General features: G+C 41.4%; 2 protein-coding genes across 2 annotated transcripts in view; one reads left to right on the forward strand and one right to left on the reverse strand.

Annotated features, from left to right (window-relative positions):
• Positions 1 to 1,144: 1,144 nt before the first annotated feature.
• On the forward strand, positions 1,145 to 13,598 carry NAB2 (NGFI-A binding protein 2). The gene is made up of 6 exons (XM_015819956.1): positions 1,145 to 1,900; positions 3,625 to 3,758; positions 5,919 to 5,970; positions 8,439 to 8,562; positions 11,527 to 11,727; positions 13,498 to 13,598. Exons 1-6 carry the CDS (start codon positions 1,145 to 1,147, stop codon positions 13,596 to 13,598), a joined length of 1,368 nt encoding a protein of 455 aa, XP_015675442.1.
• Positions 13,599 to 16,480: 2,882 nt separating this feature from the next.
• STAT6 (signal transducer and activator of transcription 6) overlaps positions 16,481 to 19,838 on the reverse strand; it is a 45,247-nt gene continuing 41,889 nt past the window's right edge. Inside the window, exons 20-21 of the mRNA XM_015819950.1 lie at positions 18,689 to 18,856; positions 16,481 to 18,078 (exon numbers count right to left, since the gene is read on the reverse strand). Of these exons, the coding sequence (XP_015675436.1) occupies positions 17,973 to 18,078; positions 18,689 to 18,856 (274 nt within the window). The 3' untranslated portion in view covers positions 16,481 to 17,972. The remainder of the gene's footprint in view (positions 18,079 to 18,688; positions 18,857 to 19,838) is intronic.

The raw sequence follows: 19,838 nt of genomic DNA on the forward strand, positions 1-19,838 counted from the left end.
ATGGCAAGATTAATGTATTAGAGCTTGGGGTTGCGGTGTGGGATGGATGGACAATGTGCATCCCCACTGAACTCTAGTGCAAGATCAAATTCTGCTGCTAGCAAAAAAAAAAAAAAAGCAATAAGGAAAGCAGGATCCTAAGGAGTAATTGAAGTTTTCAGCAGCAGTCTGAAAATACACTTAATAAGAAATACGCCCCACTGAGCACAGTGGGACTTTATTCCAAGAAAGCAAGGGGTGAGTGGTGTTATCAACATGAAGGAGAGAGAAAAGAAAAGGCTGGGGCCTTGTTTGCCTCAGGAATATGGCAGTGATTTAGCGTTAACAGAGCAGAGAATATATGAACTACAATACACTTAAGAGGCTGTGTAGAAAGCCTCCCCTGTTTATTGTAGAACCTTAGAAAAGACTCCTGGGCTGGATCAGATCCCTTCAGCCAAATTTGGGTCTGTTCATCCAAAGAAACTGGAGGAAATTTTCAGTATAAATCATCTGTTTACATCCATCAAGCCGTTGTTCTTATGTGAATGGGGACGTGGACAATAAGCAAGAAAAAGAAAAGCCCCTTAATTCATGACACTGATAGCTCCTGCTAATTTAAACTTGCAAACTTAGTGCAAAAGGAATGCCAAGTATTTTCTTCTTTCTTCTCCTGCCTGTACTATGTATGGAGATAGAGAGGGGCTCTGCCCTCCTTCCATTTTGGCCACCACAGGTAGTCCTCAACTTATGACCATAATTGAATCCCAATTGTCAAATGAATTTTGCCCCATTTTATGACCATTTTTTATGTCACAGTTTTTAAGCAAATTGCTGCAGTTGTTAAGTCAATCATGCAGTCATTAAGCAAAACGCTTCGCCCATTGACTTTGTTTGTTGGAAACTGGTTGCGAAGGTTACAAGTGGTGATCACATGACCCCAGAACAGTACAGCTCTCGTATATATATTTGCCAAGTGCCCAAATTTTGATCACGTGACCATCGGGATGCTGAAAAGATCATAAGTGTGAAAACTGATCCTGAGTCTTTTTTTTTTAGTGCCATTGTAACTTCGAACAGTCACTAAACAGATGGTTGTAAGTTGAGGACTGCCTGTACTTTGGCCTTCACAGTCTCATTCTGTCACCCCTGCAGGCAACTGGCAATGGCGTTGTTGCTGCCCCGCACCCTGGGCGAACTGCAGCTCTACCGCGTCCTCCAGCGAGCCAACCTCCTCTCCTACTATGAGACCTTCATCCAGCAGGGCGGCGATGATGTGCAGCAACTGTGCGAGGCTGGTGAGGAAGAGTTCCTGGAGATCATGGCTCTGGTTGGCATGGCGACCAAGCCACTCCATGTCCGGCGCCTCCAGAAGGCTCTGCGGGAGTGGGCAACCAATCCTGGTCTCTTCAACCAGCCGGTGCCCTCCATACCTGTAAGCAGCATACCACTCTTCAAAATCTCCGAGTCCGGGAGCCAGAAATCACTCACCAATGGACACACCAGTCCAGGAGAGATCCCTGGCAAAACCAGCACCACTTCCCCTTCCAAAAGCCCCTCCGAGCCACGAGAGAAGCTGTCCCCCTTGTCAGCCATGCAGTGGGGGAACCCTGAGTCTGAAGAAGAAGGAGGGGTAACCTCACCCAGCGAGACCCCATCGTCCACTGAGCATCTCGATCCAGAGCTGGCCCATGCAGTGTCGGACGGGGTGGATCGTCTGCTGCGCAGCTGCCCGCGCAGTGGAGATGTGGAGTTGAAGACCCTCCTGAAGCTGAATAAGAAGTTGGCCAAAACAGTGGGGCATATCTTCCAGATGGACAATGGAGACCCTCGGAAGGAAGAAGAGATCCGGCGTCACAGTGCCATCTATGGCCGGGGTGAAACTCGGCGATGTGAGGGCAAACAGCTCACCCTTCATGAGGTGAGCCGTGGGAAGCTACACTGGTCAACCAAAACTCAAGAATGTCATTTGCTTAAAGTATTCAATAAGTTTAGCAGACTAAAGAATGTCTAATATTAATGCTACTATGGTAATAACAAAAACTGTACACTCTCAGTAGGGGGCAGCATCTGGCTGACCTCATCTGGAATGGAAAGTTAAGCAAGGGCAGGTCTGTTTGTCACTTGGATGGGGGACCTCAGGATATACTGTGGGTTTAACAAGTTTTAAAAAATCTTGAAAGAAGGCAGCTCATTCCCAGATGGTGTGAAGAAAACTGTATGGATGAGTTGAAGTAATCACTGAGAACAGCTTAACTCAAAGGAGGCTCTACTGGTGCAGTCCTCTATGTTAGCCTATACCAGGGGTAGGCAACCTCGGCTCTTTTATGACTTGTGGACTTCAACTCCCAGAATTCCTGAGCCAGCCAAGCTCCACGAGTCATAAAAGAGCCGAGGTTGCTTTTCCCTGGCCTATACAATTAAGGTAGTAATTTTGTTTTTAAATGATACAGAATTAATCTAAAATTTTCTATGGAAAAAGACTTTCACAGTGGTGGGACCACCAACCTCAAGAGTTTTGGCTGAAGAACCAAGGAATAGGGCCTTAGAGAGTAACTGCAAAGGATGTGTCCTTCCAGTCCTCCAGTCTTTAACTCATTAACAGGAATATCCATTGATTCATTGAGAGTTAATTTTAGTGGATGTGGACTCTGCCTTACTCTAAATCATTGCTGAACTATTCCAAGCATTGTGGCAAAAGTAAGCTAACAGTGTACTTCATAGCATTCTCTCTCTTTCTCTCTCTCTCTCTCCCTTCCTTCTCCTTCTTCTCCTCCTCCCCATCCTCCTCCTCTTCTTTTTCTCTTTGTCTCTCTCATTAAAATGCATCTTTGGTGCTTCATGTAGTCTGTAAATGATAATAAATGTAAGAATGTGAATACTAACTTCAACAAAATGCTAATAATGAACAGGCCCTAAATGCAGTTACCGACTGAATCTACATGCGGTATAATGAATGGAGCTGTCACCTCATACCAAACAGAAAAAAGCAAATAGGAAGAGTTCAAATTCAAGTATATATTTTTTCACCCCAAGGCCAGCATAAATAATGTTTAAAATTAGTGGATTATGGTTCTTCCTATGACAGCAGTCAATACATACAACCTTTGGCCAGGAAAACTAAAATACAGTATATACTAAAATATAGTATACAACTATAAACCCTCATGGGACTAAAGTGTACAAAGAATTACCAAAAATTATGATTAACATTAATATTGCACATAACATATGGTGATGAACTAAATGTAGAAGATAATATGTGGTGTCATTAATGTAGTAGAAAATATGATAGATAACTAAAAATGAGATATCTCATTGGGCTGATGATCTATTCATCCTTTTTTTTCTTTGTACCCAAAGATTTCTATTGAAAAACATGGTTGACTGGTTTGTGTTAAGATGTGTCAAGAACTGGGAACATAAAATAATCCAAGCCATAGTAAATAGATAATTATGAATTACATTTCAATACAAATTTAATTTTAAAACAGGTTTAAAAATAAAGAGGATGGGCAGTCTCAAATGAAGCTTTTACTGGTCCTTACTTTCAGAAACTTTTGAGAATCACAGCTTTAGATGTTTTGGGCCTTTGAGGTCCTCTCCTTTCTCAGAGAATCATTTCTGTTCCCTCTCTTCTCTCAGCTCACAATTAACGAGGCTGCTGCTCAGTTCTGTCTGCGGGACAATTCACTGCTGTTGCGTCGTGTGGAATTGTTCTCGCTGTCGCGTCAGGTGGCTCGGGAGAGCAGCTACCTATCTTCACTGAAAGGTTCCAGGTAAGACTCAGATCTTTGTGGTTTCGTTAGCAAAGGGAGGTTCTCAAACTGAGCTGTAATCTCTTGAATGATTGTGGTAAATCTGTTGGGAAGGTTCTCAGTAGGCAGAATAAGTTGCTATTGCTTCTAGTCACAATCTTCATCAACTATCCCTTTTCAGGTTGCTTGAAAAAACCCAATTCCTTCAAACAGTTTGAAATACCTTTTGAAATATCCCATAGAAACAAGCAGATTAAAAAAAAAAAGCATTTTGCATGTATTCCATCTGACCTTGATTCCTATATTATGGAGTATGCTATCAAAAATAAGTGCTAGATGTGAAGTATGCCAAATATTGGTACAAAGTGATCTCTGCTAAGCTGGAGCTAAAGTATGATTTGTCCATCTGTGTTAATTATCTGCCCACTAATGCTAACGAATGCAGGTAATTATCCCAAGAGTACCTCGGGCATTTGGAAAACAATCCTTTTATTATTAATTTGCTACTTCTTTGTCTTTGAAGTTGGTTTAACAAAAACAGGAAATCCTAATTAAACGATATAAGAATAATCCTGGATGAGCCTTGAGTTTTCATTATTTTCATCCCCAACTTTTTGTGTGTGACAAAGAGCTCAAAAACTAATGTTTTCCGTTTTGAAATCACTGCGCCCTGTTAAAGCTAAAATTTGGGGCCTAGAATTTGTACATGTGCATAATTCCATTATACAATTTACGTAATTCATGTTTATTCTAATGTTTTAAAAAGTAAAAAAAAAGTTTCTGCTTTGACTTTTGAACTAATCGCTTTCCCTTTTACAGTTGAAAAATTGAGAACTAGTCTTTGTGCCGACTGTGACCCCTTATCAAATCAGGATGTAAAATTGTAAGATCCAATCTGGATCGGTCAACGGGACCAGAGGTTTACTCCTCAGAGCTTTCAGCCACTTTCCCGAGGACTGACCCAGATTGGATCTTGCAATATTATCCTGGGACACGTATATTTGCCTTCATTCATATAAAATGTGCACTTAGACACCATTTTGAGTAACATGATTGGAATGAATCTCAGTATCCTGATTTCAGCAACCACGGGAAATTGCAATTGCTTCTATAGCGAAAGATTAGATTTTCTCATAAGTATGAATATTAGGACAGATGGAGGAGAGTCTGAGCGCAAGATGAACTAAAACAGATTCTCATCATATGAGGCCATAGATGCTTATGTTTAAAATAAGGGCCTATTTTACCCATGGTGATAAAGTGATATGATTTACAAGTAGTCCTTGACTTACAACAGTTCCTTTAGTGACTGTTCGAAGTTACGACGGCACTGAAAAAAGTGACTTATAACCACTTTTCACACTGACGACGATTGCAGCATCCCTATGGTCACGTGATCAAAATTCAGACGCTTGGCAACTGACTCATATTTACGACGGTTGCAGTGTCCTGGGAGTCTTGTGATCCCCTTTTGCAACCTTCTGACAAGCAAAGTCAATGGGGAAGCCAGATTCACTTAACAACCATGTTACTAACTTAACAACTGCAGTGATTCAAGTAACAGCTGTTGCAAGACAATAGGGTTAAATTCACTTAACAACCATCTTGCTTAGCAACTGAAATGTTGGGCTCACTTGTGGTCGTAAGTCGAGAACTACCTTTATTGGTTTTTGATATTCTTTCATTTGTGTATTCAGCCATCACAACTTGTGAACCATGTGAAGTATGATGAGTGAGCCTCTCCCGTTAGGCCTAATCAAACAGACCACAAAGAACAAAAATGTAACTTAGTGCAACAGACTTAGCCATTAAGCTTAATACGTAGATTGATTCATTATGGTCTGTTTAGCAAGCTGTGTTTGAGGAAAAGTAAATTTCAGCTGGTATCAAGCCTTATTTAATATAACCCTAGCAAAGGATAGTTAGCTTCTGTGATGCTATTAATGCTTTATATCTTTATATCAGTCCATTAAATTGTATTCATTCCCCCACCCCACCCCACCCCCCAGGCTGCAAATTTTTGTAAATGCTAAATTGGCACAGGCACATGTCCTGGACCAGGGTAGTCTAGAACATATGGACTGTTGCATGAATGATTCTTCTGTGATTGGGCTAGGAGTGATTTTCCTGGATATATTATTTAGTTGGACATGCTGACTCCTTTATGACTTTTGTCCTCAGACTGCGTCCAGATGAAAACTGTGGGGGACAAGCTAAGCGCTTCAAGCAAGAGGTAAGAGAAAAAAAGATAAGCTATATGTGTGCATGCACAAGAGAAAAAATGTAGAGAAACGCTTTGAGTTTTTAAAGAAAAATACTGTAAAAAATATGATGATGAAACAATGCATGCTTTATTTGAAAACCAGTGGTCCATTTGGATCTTTTTTTTCCCAGTGAAGCAGAGGGTTTTCCCCCCCCTTTGTAATCTTTCAGTCCAGATTGGGAAAGTAGGATGCAAATTCTTCTCTGTTGGCCGCCGTATCTTCATGTCCTTCTGCATGATAAATTATGCAAATTTATGAGAAAGCTGTTTGCTCCATTGAACAGGATCAGAAGATGAGCAATAGGAAGGGAGGAGTGATAGCGTAAGAAAACCTGCTGGTATTTTCATACTGCATGCCAAGGCTAGTTTGGCACTTTACCTATTGGTCTGACTTCAGAAGACCTAGCAGAGGAGGACAATTCTGGTTTGTTTGTGGAGAGAGAGGCCACCCATTTTGCCTGACCGGCTGACCACATGTTTTTATTTGTGTCCCCAGTTCTCACACTTGCAATATGCCTAAGGCAGGGGCAGGCAACCTTGGCTCTTTTATGACTTGTGGACTTCAACTCCCAGAATTCCTGAGCCAGCATGGCTGGCTCAAGAATTCTGGGAGTTGAAGTCCACGAGTCATAAAAGAGCCAAGGTTGCCTACCCCTGGCCTAAGGGCTGGGCAAAAAAAGGGGGGAAATGCTGCAACCAGAACAATTCAGTTTTACAACTGCCCTTACCTCTCATCTCTCTACCCAGAAGCTGGAGATTAGAGTTAATTTAAAATTACCCTTCTCTGTTGAGGCTCTAGAAAGAATACAGAGAAGAGCAAGAAAGATGATTAGGAGACTGGAGGTTAAAGCATATAAAGAACGGTTGCTGGAATTGGGTATGTCTAGTTTAACGAAGAGAAGGACGAGGGGGGGACATGATAGCAGTGTTCCAATATCTCAGGGGCTGCCACAAAGAAGAGGGAGTCAAGCTATTCTCCAAAGCGCCTGAAGGCAGGACAAGAAGCAACGGATGGAAACTAACCAAAGAGAGAAGCAACCTAGAACTAAGGAGAAACTTCCTGACAGTTAGAACAATTAACCAGTGGAACANCCTGCCTCCAGAAGCGGTGAATGCTCCAACACTGGAAGTTTTAAAGAAGAAACTGGACAGCCGTTTGTCTGAAATGGTATAGGGTTTCCTGCCTGAGCAGGGGGTTGGACTAGATGACCTCCAATGTCCCTTCCAACTTTATTATTATTATTATTATTCTGAGTCCAGATAAGACCAAGCTAATGTTGGTAAAATTGTTTTTAAACTTAGATAAAGAATATGGTAAAGGTGTGAATCCAGATTTCTCAACAGTCAAGCTTTGTGTGCTCTACGAGTGTGACAACATCTTTCTTTGGCCTACAAGTCCTTGAAAAACTAGGAGATTTCTCTAAGTTTACTAACTGGCAACTTTTAATTTCAAGAATAAGGCAACAGAAACATATCTGTATATATATATAATATGTAAGCACATCTTTCTGGACATATTGGTGTACATGTACATTTCTGAATGGATGGTGAATATATATTTGTCCTGTATTATCATTACATTGCGATTACATGTATTATATGATCATTACATGTAGGATTACATTGATCTATGAAAGTTGAGGTATCTAAAATTGCTCCCAGCCCCATTCCCAACCAGCTCTGACTTTGGCCATGGATTGAATGTGTGAAAGGTCAGAGTTGGCCTTAGTGTGGAGACAGTGCTAGTTAGCACATGCACAATAGGAAACATCAGTTCCATTTTTTCATTGTTCTACTGAACGAGGCAGGCATAATGTCTACCAATTTCTACCTGAAATTTGCAAGCATGCTCTGTAGCAATTTGTAGAGGGGGGAGAGTGGATTAGGGTTTGGGAAACAGAATGTACTTCTTGCCAATTCAGGATCCTCTTTAATGGAGGCATTTAAAAATAATTACATAGCAGTCCTGACAGGGGAGCAGGCAGATTAGAAGGAAGCTGAATTCTGCCCAAAACTTTTTTTTTTTAAAGTTCCAAGCTCCAAAAACAAAGCCTCCATGTTATTTTTTTTATCCAATTCTTACCCCAGCCTTCTCGTATCATTTGTAACTAAACAGATTAAATGGAATTTAATACGTAAGTGCAGGAGGAAATGTCATACTAATCCATATACAACATGAGTCCAGGCAAGCCAGCTGGCTGATCATTCAAGATTAAAAATCACACAAGCATATTGCTCGCCTTACAGTTCAGATTTGTTCCAAGATTATATTTTGTGTGCAAGTTAATACCGTGTTTAATGACGTATTTTAGTGCTTGCCGTAAAAAAAGGTACGATCATTTTTCAGTTTTGAAGTTCACGGCTCTAGTAGAGAAAGGGCAATTGGCAGGCAGTCAGCTGAGCTTCCCTTTTATTTTTCTTGGTAATTCTCCCAATAGGTTGCAGAACACAGCCGCCCAGAGCTTTCCTTGGTCTGTGAACCCTTCCTTCCTCCATACCGATCCAGCGTTGAAGAAGACACAGCCAGCTTGTCTGGGGAAAGCTTAGATGGACATCCACAAGGTGAGTGCTCTGGGCTCTTAAGGAAGTTTTCCGTAGGTATCAACTATGGAGCTAGGCTGTAAAGTGGAAATTACGAAAGAGGCTTTCTTTTTTTGGTAGGCTTCACACAAAGTGATGTCATTCCTCTTTGCAGAATCCATGTGGTCTGTGGAACAGTGACTCTCATGCACTACTTTACAAGAGCAAGGAACGTGCTCAGCCTCGTGCGCAGTATTCCATAGTGCAGGGCTTTTCAACCAGTGATATGGGTACCACCTGTGGTACATTGGCACCTGGCAGGTGGTACGCGACCATCCTAGAAAAGTGGTAGCGGGGGAGGGTAATGAGCTGAACCAGTGGCAGCACCGCACAAGCCTGAGCGAGAGATGGCTGGAGCTGCACGGCTGTCAGGACTCAACGGAAGCGCCAGGATCAGTACCAGATCCTGGTGCTTCTGCTGAGCCCAAAAGAAGCGCCGATCAGCTGGAATGTTGCAGCATCTCCAGGGTCTTGTGATTTACATTCAGATGCTTGGCAACTGATTCATATTTATGACGGTTACAGTGTCCCAGGGTCATGTGAAGTGACCAAAACCTGCTGCAACCACCCAGCAGATGGGGGGAATAAAAACCAAACACCCCCCACCCCCGCTGCCAATCTTCAACAGAAATGCTCACAACAATGAAAACCTCGGACAGGAGGAGGAGTGCCGCCGGGTGGGCAGGCAGGTGTCTTGCTCGGCACTTGGGGGCACTTTTTTAGTGCCATTGTAACTTCAAACAGTCACTAAGCGAACTGTTGTAAGTCGAGGACTACCTGTACTTTATCACTTTTTTCCTTTTATTTTTGGTCATCAAGTTTTTGACATCTTGCTAGGCGACTGGTGGTACTCAGATGTTGCCATATCCTAAAAGTGGTACAATGGGTGAAAAGGTTGAAAAGCCCTGCCATAGTGCATTACTTTAACCCTAACTTCAAACTGGTTAAATAGACATTGCAATTTGTACATTTTATTATGTCAGTTCACTCCCCCCCCCTTTACTCAGTCTGGCTTGCTGTGTGACCATAACATAAACTACTAAAGTATTATTAATTTCATTGCTTTGTGGAGGAAACCATGATTGGCTAGGTTTATACAGCATGCCAAGCCATGAATCATAGTCTACAAATCAGAATGGCTGGGTTTTCACATTCCGGAAACCAAAAGTAAACAAACCGTATGATAGTTTAAATATGATGAGTGTACCCAAACCAGCTTCCTCCAAGTGAGGTGATGCTGAGCGTTAATTAGATTTCCTTAGTATGTTTTCCTTTTTTTCTTTGTTTTTTCTCTTCACCCTTCTTTTATCCTCCTTTTAAATACGAACATACCACTCTATGTTTTATTTTGCTATTTCTTCATTATAATTAGTTATCTCATAATGGTCTTAATCCAAACAAACCCCTAGCAGAGCTTCAGCAAATATTAACTTAATATAAATTAGCATAGCTTTACATTCTTAGAGTTGTTTATAAATTCTAGGTTTATTTATAGTAGTTGTAGAGTTATCTGTCCTAATTATTTATAGTGTTTAGATTATTCCTTGCAAAATTATAGGATTATTTATAAGATTACTTTGTGTTTTAATATTTCTGTTCTATCATTTTATCTTAATATTTTTTTTATTTACCCCAATGTAGTAAAACTATGTTGACTTTTTCTTTTTACATAACTTTCAGTGACGCAATTCCACTTTCTCAGAATCCAGTTAGCACTTCTGTGGTTTTGGTTTAGTTTGTGAAGTCTGAGGAAGAGAGCTTTATACAGGTAGTCCTCAACTTACAAACACAATTGAGCCCAAAATTTCTGTTGCTAAGAGAGACATTTTGATAAGTGAATTTTGCCTCATTTTATGGCTTTTTCTTGCCACAATTATTAAGCAAATCACTGCAGTTGTTACGTTAGTAACCCGGTTGTTAAGTGAATCTGACTTCCCCATTGACTTTGCTTGTCAGGTTACAAAAGGGGATCACATGACCCCAGGACACTGCAACCGTCGTAAATACGAGTCAGTTGCCCAGCATCTGAATTTTGATCATGCAAACATGGGGATGCTGTCGTTAAGTGTGAACAATGGTCATAAGTCACATTTTTCAGTGCTGTTGTAATTTTAGACGGTCACTAAATGAACTGTTGTCATAAATATGAATCAGCTGCCAAGTGTCTGAATTTTAATTATGTGACCATGGGGATGCTGCAACAGCGTAAATACGAAAAACGGTCATGTCACTTTTTTCAGAGCTGTTGTAACTTCAAATGGTCACTAAATGCACTGTTGTAAGTTGAGGATTATCTGTACATTGTAAGAGTAGAGGTGAAATAGGAAAAAAGAGAATACAATAGAAAACATTGTTCAGCATATCCCTTCATTGTCAACAGCTGCTGTTAAATCAGCACTATTCTTCTAAATGCAGTCTAAAATTAGTAAACCATTAGTGATTGAATTTTTAAAAAGCTAAATGTCTTAATAGTTTTGGAGAACTTCAGTTATATTCATGTAGACATTCATTTATTTATTCTCTGATAAAAAGCAATGTTTTTCAAATTTGGCAACTTCAAAAGTTAGCATGCCTTTATGGAAAATTCACATTTTCTAAGATTCATCTCCTCCTCTAGTTCTCACTGTCCTTAACAGACCATCTAGGAAAAGGTGTTGCGTTTCCTCCAGGGAAGTGAGTTGGTAGCACACATGGAGTGTGAAAGATAACTGAGGAATCTCAATCCACTTTCCTGCTCTCTCTCTCTCACCTTTAACTACAACTCAGTATATATTTTTTTCAATAATTCCAGAGTCAAATACATGCAGCGCAACTTTTCCTGGTTACCTTTGGGCCTGTTCTAGCTATCTGAAGCTCGGGACAGATTATTTGAGAGCAGTATACTACTGATTTAATACCTTTTACTTAAAGGCATGCCCTTCCCCTCCCGATTCTTTTTCTCCATAGCTACTGGGTCTTGTCCCCGGCTTACGCCACCCCCCAACACCGCTTCTGATGCACTGCTGAGCCTCCCGCCACATGGGCTATGGAGTCGTCACATCCTGCAGCAGACACTGATGGATGAAGGGCTGCGATTGGCCCGGCTGGTGTCCCATGAGCGAGTGGGAAGGCTCAGTCCATGTTTGCAAGGAAAACCCCAGATGCCTGGTAAGTAGCTATTTTATTTTATTAAATTAAATTAAATTAAATTAAATTTTTATTTAGTTTATTATTTTATTTTACTTTATTTTTATTTTATTTGTTTTATTATTTTATTTGTTTTTTTATTTGTTTGTTTTGTTTTATTTTATTTTTATTTGTTTTATTATTATTTAGATATGTTTGCTGCCCACCTTGCTACTAGGCTACTCTAGGTGGCTTACAACATTAAAAGCTATAAAACTAAAATACAAATATTTCTAAAAAGCAATAAAATAGAATTACAATCAAAAGTAAAATCACAGTTAAAAGATCAGGATGCGCAGGAGGGGAGGCAGGGTTTTTTTCTTACTCCATCAACTACCTCCAGTGTGATACTCTCCCACTGGGCCCCAAACCAGATGGCACAGCCAGGTATTCAGGCCCTCAAGGAAGGTGGTGGGGGGAGCAGTCCTCACTTTGGGCAGGGGTAAGATGTTCCAAAGGGCAGGAGCCACAGCAGAAAAGGCTCTTTATGCTTCATTTGAAATTTGAGGGGCAGCAGAAGGCTGGGATGGCAAGGAAAAGGTCATCCATACTGACACAATTATGTTGTCAGGGAGCCTGGCAGGAGTGAATGATACCATTGAGAACGAGGAGAGCTACAATCTCCATCTATATGAGATCTGTTGCATCACTTTGGGGAAATACGGTCACTGCTGAGTAAAAGCCAAAACTACTATTTTTTTCCAGGGAACAGATTGGGAAGCTTGTATGCTGGATGTTAGGGAAGCTGCAGTCAAATTAGGGGAGGGGCGGGGCAGCTTTTCTTTCTAAAAAGATTCACCATGTTGCCAAAAACAAGGGTTACTAGAGGGTTCATCTTACAGTTGTGTTCTGGAATGTGGAGAAAAGCAAACTGCGTATGATTCAGGAAAGGTCAGCTTTAGTGAGGCACCGGGCACTTTGGGGACACTAAATGCATGTGGTTCAGAAACCGAGAAACACGATTGTGACCCATAGCAACGTTAGTTTCTGGATTTCTCCCAAAATGTTCTGAGAAGATCCTGGAAGTACTGGGGGGAAAATGGAATCTCCATTATGACATACAATTCTGACTTTATTTTTAAATTTTGTTAGTTGCCTAAAGATTCCAAAGGTGGGATAGATTTTTAAAAAAAAATACATAGCAGACAGATTTACCTGGACTTTGTTTGCTGGCCTCCAAAATGGACGTTTAGACCCTAAAAAATGAGAGAGGTCATACTCATTCCACGATCTCCCTGTGTTAACCCCCCAACATCAATAGTCCCTTATTTGGGAAGTCTGCTCAGTTGTTTTAATTTTCTTGATAATTAGTTTTTAAAAGTATCAGTATATGGAGTCAAATTTTTGATGAGGCAAAGACTATCCATAGAAACCTTATCTAGTAGCCATTGGAGAACGTCAGAAAACGAAAGTTGGATTCTTTCCATGCTCAAATAGGAAACCTATAAAATTGAAGAACGGTGGTGGCGCAGTGGTTAGAATGCAGTACTGCAGGCGAATTCTGCTGACTGCCAGCAGTTCGATCCTTAACAGCTCAAGGTTGACTCAGCCTTCCATCCTTCCGAGGTTGGTAAAATGAGGACCCAGATTGTTGGGAGGCAATATGCCGATTCTGTAAACTGCTTAGAGAAGGCTGTAAAGCACATTGCTGTTGCTATTTTCCTTGTGCCACTTATAGGTCTATAACAGCGTGTCTGAGCTTTGAAATGGATGAGGAAATCTTAAATTTCTATGTTTCTCTCTCTCTTTTAGAGTTTGGGGAAACACTTTCTGAGAGATGCCAGCCTCCCGCAGCACAGCCGGAAGCTAGAAGAAATAGCATTAAGATGGAACCAGACACCAGCCGGCAGTGAACAGCAGAGGCAGCCTTGCTCAGCCATTAAGCAATAATACTCCAGCCAACTCTGAGCTTTAGACAGGGAGGCTGTCCTCTGTATCACCCTGTGTGGGGCCTGTGGGACTTCCTTGCAGAAGGCGAGCTGTTATATTAGCACAACCAACTCTTCACCCTGTTCTCTTCATGAAATGGAGAGCATGCTTTGACTCCCAAACAGAAGAGCATGGACCTATGGACAGCGAATCATGTAGGAAGCCCTGCCATCTTAATTTAACTCAGCAAGAAAGGGGTGCCCTGGCTACAGTTGATAGCATGAGCTCAGGTAGACCAAATTTCTGGCCCTCTGATGGACTAATGGAAGGTCAGACTTACCCACAGCCTTTCCTCCCACGTGAGACTTGAGGGGTACACAGCCATAAACAAGCACATAAATATCCTGTACATATTTTATTGAAAGGCATATAAGTGATTGGCCATAAACACATCTTGTTCCCAAATCGTCCCCAGCCTCTCAACCACACGCATACACGTGAAACATGTTTGTTGCTGCCCTTCAGTCTTTGTCACAGATGTTCCCTGTATGCGCAGAAGCTGCTTCCCCAGGACTGTTTGTAGCACACACACGCACACCCTGCAAACCATTTTGCAAATTGCTGCAGAAAGGATAATTCTTCATGTGACAGAAGGAAAAAAAATGTATCAAAGACACAGGAGGTTACTATGCTATCTGTATAACTAAACAAAATGTGTAAATTGAATTAATTTCAGTTTTTGTGTCCCCTCCCCTCCATTGGAATATGGTCCCAGTAGTCACTTTTAAGCCCAAGGATGTTCCTCAGACCAGGAGAACTGGGGCATCTTAATGCCACACATTTTGCCCATCCCCAGAATTTTCCTGGTTTTTTTTATCGTGTATACAATATTGAAAATATTCTCATTACTTCTGTTGCCTGTTGACTTTATATTGCGGTTAACCATCAGAAGCATTAATTGCTGTTCAGCTGAGTTTGGAGGTATTTTATTTCCTAATGGCTCTAGAGAGGCTAGATCAGCGGTAGGCAACCTTGGCTCTTTTATGACTCGTCGACTTCAACTCCCAGAATTCCTGAGCCAGCCATGCTGGCCCAGCCATGCTGGCTCAGGAATTCTGGGAGTTGAAGTGCACGAGTCATAAAAGAGCCAAGGTTGCCTACCCCTGGCCTGGTGTTTACCCCATTAAAATATTGAACTGCTGCCGTTTGGATATGGGCACACCAGCAACAGCTTCCTCCACACTAAGCTGCATCCCAGCAGCAGCTTTGTGTACAGGTAGTCCTCGACTTAACGACCACAATTGAGCCCAAAATTTCTCTTGCCAAGCGAGAAATTAAGTGAGTTTTGTCTCATTTTACGACTTTCTTTGACACATCTGTTAAGTGAATCGCTGCAGTTGTTACATTAGAAACACGGTTGTTAAGTGAAACCTGGCTTCCCCATTGACTTTGCTTGTCAGAAGGTCTCAAAAGGTGGTGATCTCATGACCCCTGGGCACTGTAGTTCGTAATAAACACAAGTTTCCAAGGGTCCAAATTTTGATCACATGACCTTAGGGATGCTGCAATGGGTCGTGTGAAAAACGGTCGTAAGTCACTTTTTTCAGTGCCGTTGTAACTTCAAACGGTCACTAAATGAACTAAGTCGAGGACTACCTTTACTGTATCAGAACTGACACGGAGGTGAATTATCCCTTTTCTACCAGAACACGGTGAATTTATAAAGGATCGAACAAAAGGGGGGGTGTCTTGCCGTTCCCCCATTCTCAGTGCTCCCTACTCCTATCCTAACGCTCCTATTCTTGGAGCTTATTTATAAAGGTAATCCTCAACTTACAACCACAATTGTGACCAGAATTCCTCTTGTTAAGCAAGGTAGTTGTTAAAGGCGTCGTGCCCAATTTTATGATCTTTTTTTTTTTTTTTGCTGAGGTTTTAAGCAAATCACTGCAGTGAAATGAATCCGGCTTTCCTCCCCCCCCCCTTCACTTTGCTTGTTGGAAGACAGCTGGGGAGGTCACAGATGGTGATCACGTAACCTGCCCCCCCACCCCCACCCCCTCTTGCTGCAACCATCAAATATATATACCGGTATATGCCGATTTCCAAGTGCCAGAATTTTGATCACATGACTAGAGATGCTATAACAGTTGTAAGTTTAAGGACGGCTTGCAAGTCACTTTGTTCGGTGCCATTTTAACTGTTGCTTAAACGAATGGTGTGATGTCAAGGACCGCCTGTATTTTTCTTCCCGATCCCTTTACTTTCCTGTTAGCAGGAAGAAGAGTGAACAGCAAAGAGGAAACCGATGTCGTCATAGCCAGAAGTGGACAGGCTGATCTCTTAACTACTTGCAGAAAATAAAAGATCCTGCACGGATCTTCCATTTTGAAGGCGTTTGCCTAGAAAGTAAAATCGGCCAATGAAAAGCTATACAGGCCGAGAACTCCGGACATTTACTTTTGAGTATTTCAGAAATGTAAATTTGCAATTCTGCTGGATGAATTGCTAGTTGCAGGTTCATGTTTGATTCCCAACGGTTTGGTGTACAGTAACTGCTGTTTTTGCTGAGATTTTTGAATGGGCATCAGAACAGAGATTGCTGGACTTTACCAAACCTGTTGAGCGGAACAAGTTGGATATGATGCCCTTAATAAACACACATGCAACAGGGTCAAATTGGAATTCAATTTGCTGCTCTGAGGGAACATTAATTTTACAACTCCTCTGTTATTTTATTTAGGGAATAGGAGAGCATTTCCTAACGAGGCTTTCTCAACGGTACAGTCCTCTTTCTGCCAAAAGAGGTGAATAAGGAGTAGGGGTGATGTTGAAATTGAGAAAACCTGGAAGGAGGGAAGGAAGGAAGGGATTGCACCTTTGTCTGTCTCTGGGGCAGGAGAGGATCAGCTTCCCCTCCAGGCATTGTACCTTCCCTGAGGAAAATATCATCCCTCCATTCTCCTTTACTCATAATTACAGCATAACCACAGTATGAGACAAAGACAGAACAATATTAATCTTCAAAGCGGTCTGAAAGCAACATTTGCTGGAACAAACTGACTCACAAAACACACCTTGAACTCCTGTTGAGTTAAAAATAATACTCAACTGCTACTAAATCAAGTCCCCATATCCTACCCTACAGCCTTTCTGTCTTTATAGGAAAACTAGCATCCTTTCCTTTGTAACGTGTACAGTAGATTATTTATTTTGTTATTTTCGAATAAAATCTTTATTTTATGGGCTATTTTAAATTGCACCTTTTACCAGGATTTTAGCAAATGAGAATAGAGTCTGTACAACAGGAAATCTAGTATCAAAGGATGGGCTTTTTTATTTTACAATACCCCACCCAGGAAAAATGGCATAAGTGTTGCAGTCCGTATCTCAATAGCCCAAAATTCACTCTGGAACAGGAAAATCTAAGCTCCGCCTATCCTAGAGGAACTGCCAGCTGGTGAAGCTAGCCCAAAATATTTTGCAGCTGTTTGAATCCCATTTCCCCTCCCCCTAACAATTATGAACAAAAACTTGGTGAGATCGCATTCACCACTATAAGGCAGGTTAGTTTGGAAATCAGCAAGACAGACCATGTGACACTCAACACCTCCCCACCATTGCTGTTGTTTTGGCCTGAGATAGTCACCTCACCTTGCCTAATAATGGAGGGGTGCTCTGTGGAATGTTAAATTCTGGGAGGAAATACAATGTCTCCTCTTCCAATGGAGAAATGAAAAATAAGACTCCATTGGAATCTTTTCCTATGTTCAACTGTCCCCTCTAAATTCATGAAAGAATCAGCAGCCCAACCAAGACTTTACCTACATTAATTGAACAAAGAATTTTTCTTCTTAAATTCCTGATGAAATCTTTTCTGTCTTGGCTGCTGGTATTGATAAAAGTCAATCTAATGTACTATAATTGGAAAACCAACTCTTCCTTGCAATCCAGAGGTAACACAGGTAAGTAGTAAAACACACAGAGGTGCTAGTGCATCGTGCCTGTCCCCTTCCCCCAGACATACTGTAATTGCTCACAGCAAAGGAGATGTGAGTGAGTGGCAGACCCTCTCTGGTTCCATTGGCTTCGCTCACAATTGTAGGCAGAGCTATATCATGGCATGTGCCTTACTTAGCACACAACTGAAGCTGGTCTTGGTTCAAAAGAGCTTGCAAAGATCTAACAGGATGAAGTAGATAATGCAGATGGGCCCAGGAGTGGTTTTCTGAACAGAGTAAGTCTTCTGGGTTACCAGCCATCACTGTTTATGTCCAGGCTTGATAGGGAGAAGTACATAAAAGGTCCATTAAAGTATCTCCAAGGTATTCGAAAGATGACAAGCACATAAAAATGGGTCACACTGGATTATGGCAAAAGTGAAGATCTGGATGCAGGTCTTGGTCTGGATGCAGAAGCTTTTCAAATTCTTCACTGGAAGGTGGGGAGATGGTCTCGGGCACACTGGGGAAAAAACAGGCAGTGAGTGGATTTGAGGAATTAGTTCTCATGAAGCACCTCACAACCGAAAGGCAGGACCATGCCATCATCCCATTATATTTTCCCTCCCCAATTTCTTGGCTTCTGGCCAAGTACTTGCCAGTTTGAATCCAGCTAAGCTCCCCATTGCAGCCGTTCCATTTCCCAACTTCCTTGGCTTTTTATCAGTAGCCAAAATAAATTGCACCAGTCCACAATTATTATTCTCAACTGCACATTTCTATATTGCACTGCTCTGTTTTACCTGCCATTCAATGTCTACTTCACTTTCAATAACTGACGTCAACAAACACGTTCCTTGCTGTCTACACATCAGAAACTGAGGGCTTCAATCGTTAAAACTAGTTTGAAGTCTGCTTAGCATTTCAATCATCTAAAAAGCACATCATCCTGTCATCCTTTGAAAGGTTGTTTGAAATAATCTTATAAAAGGTTCCCTATTCCATCATTTCTGAAGGAAGCATGCCTTCAGAGAAAAACCACAGGAGGAAAAAGTAATATTGCAAAGCCCCATCATGAGAAACGTCTCTGCCTTTATCTTCTCTTCCACCTGCAAGAAGCCATCTGTGCTCACCTTAATGGATCTGCCATCAGATGGAGCGGAAGATTCCCTGGATATGTTACGGTGTTCTCAGTGGGTATAGAGAGGTCTGGCATCTCTACATCCTGGCACATGGGGTATGAATCCACTGAACCAAGAGGGGAAGCATTGCCCAAAGGGTATGAGCAAGTCATTAATTCACTATGAGAAGAAAGAAAAGGTGGTCACCATGCAGCTCTTGAGACTGAAAAGTGGAATAGGAAATCCTGATATTGCTAATTGGTATCAACTGGAGATTCAAAGCTAATTGACTAGTCGCAGGGGTAGGCAACCTCGGCTCTTTTATGACTCTTGGACTCTATGCTGACTCAGGAATTCTGGGAGTTGAAGTCCATGAGTCATAAAAGAGCCAAGGTTGCCTACCCCTGTGATGGAAAATGACACTGAGGTTCTTGCTCTCTAGATAGTCTGAGTTCATTTATTGCCCAATATTGCAATCCCAAAATGAACAAGCAAATTGTGCATTAAATTAACATGACAATATCTAAATATGCTTTTTAATTATCCAATTACATTTAAACTAGCCTTGGACTTAATGTATGATATTAATATTGGGCAAGTAGCTATTTTTATTGCTTTTCCATATTGCAGACTTTAATAAATATTAATGTATATTATGCCCTAAATTGTGCTGGATGGAGTATTTCTGTTTTAGTGAGATCCAAGCACATATAGTCCTTGGTTAACAACTGCTGTTTAGTGACTGTGAAGTAATGACAGCTCTGATGAAAATGTAACTTTATGATTGGCCCTCAAACAGACGACTATTGCAGTTTTCTATGGTCACACGACTGCCATTCTGGTGCTTTGCAGTCAGCACACACACTTAAAACCATGGCAGCATTCCAAGGTTACAGGATCTCACCATCTGTACGCTTCACAGCTGGATTCCAAAGTCAATGGAAAAGCCGGCCATAAAATGCAAGCCTCGGTTACATGATCTCTTATTAGCAAGCGGGGTGTTTCACTTAGTAACCACAATGAAACTGATGTCATAAGTCTGGTGGGGGACACATGAAGTTTCACTTAATGAACATGTTGCTTGGCAATTGAGTTGCTGGTCCAAGTTGTGATGGTTAAGTGAGGACTGCTTGTATAACATTCAGTCAGGGTCCTCCCTGCT

Source organism: Protobothrops mucrosquamatus, unplaced genomic scaffold (assembly GCF_001527695.2).
Source record: "Protobothrops mucrosquamatus isolate PMUCROS unplaced genomic scaffold, P.Mucros_1.0 scaffold1025, whole genome shotgun sequence".
NCBI classification, from domain to species: Eukaryota; Metazoa; Chordata; class Lepidosauria; order Squamata; family Viperidae; genus Protobothrops; species Protobothrops mucrosquamatus.

Bases quoted from the DNA above. Each gene is read 5' to 3' on its own strand.
- NAB2 (XM_015819956.1), top strand. From the start codon at position 1,145: ATGGCGTTGTTGCTGCCCCGCACCCTGGGCGAACTGCAGCTCTACCGC. The intron at 5,971-8,438 runs GTAAGAGAAAAA...TTCTCCCAATAG, and splicing joins CTAAGCGCTTCAAGCAAGAG to GTTGCAGAACACAGCCGCCC. The intron at 8,563-11,526 runs GTGAGTGCTCTG...TTTTCTCCATAG, and splicing joins CTTAGATGGACATCCACAAG to CTACTGGGTCTTGTCCCCGG.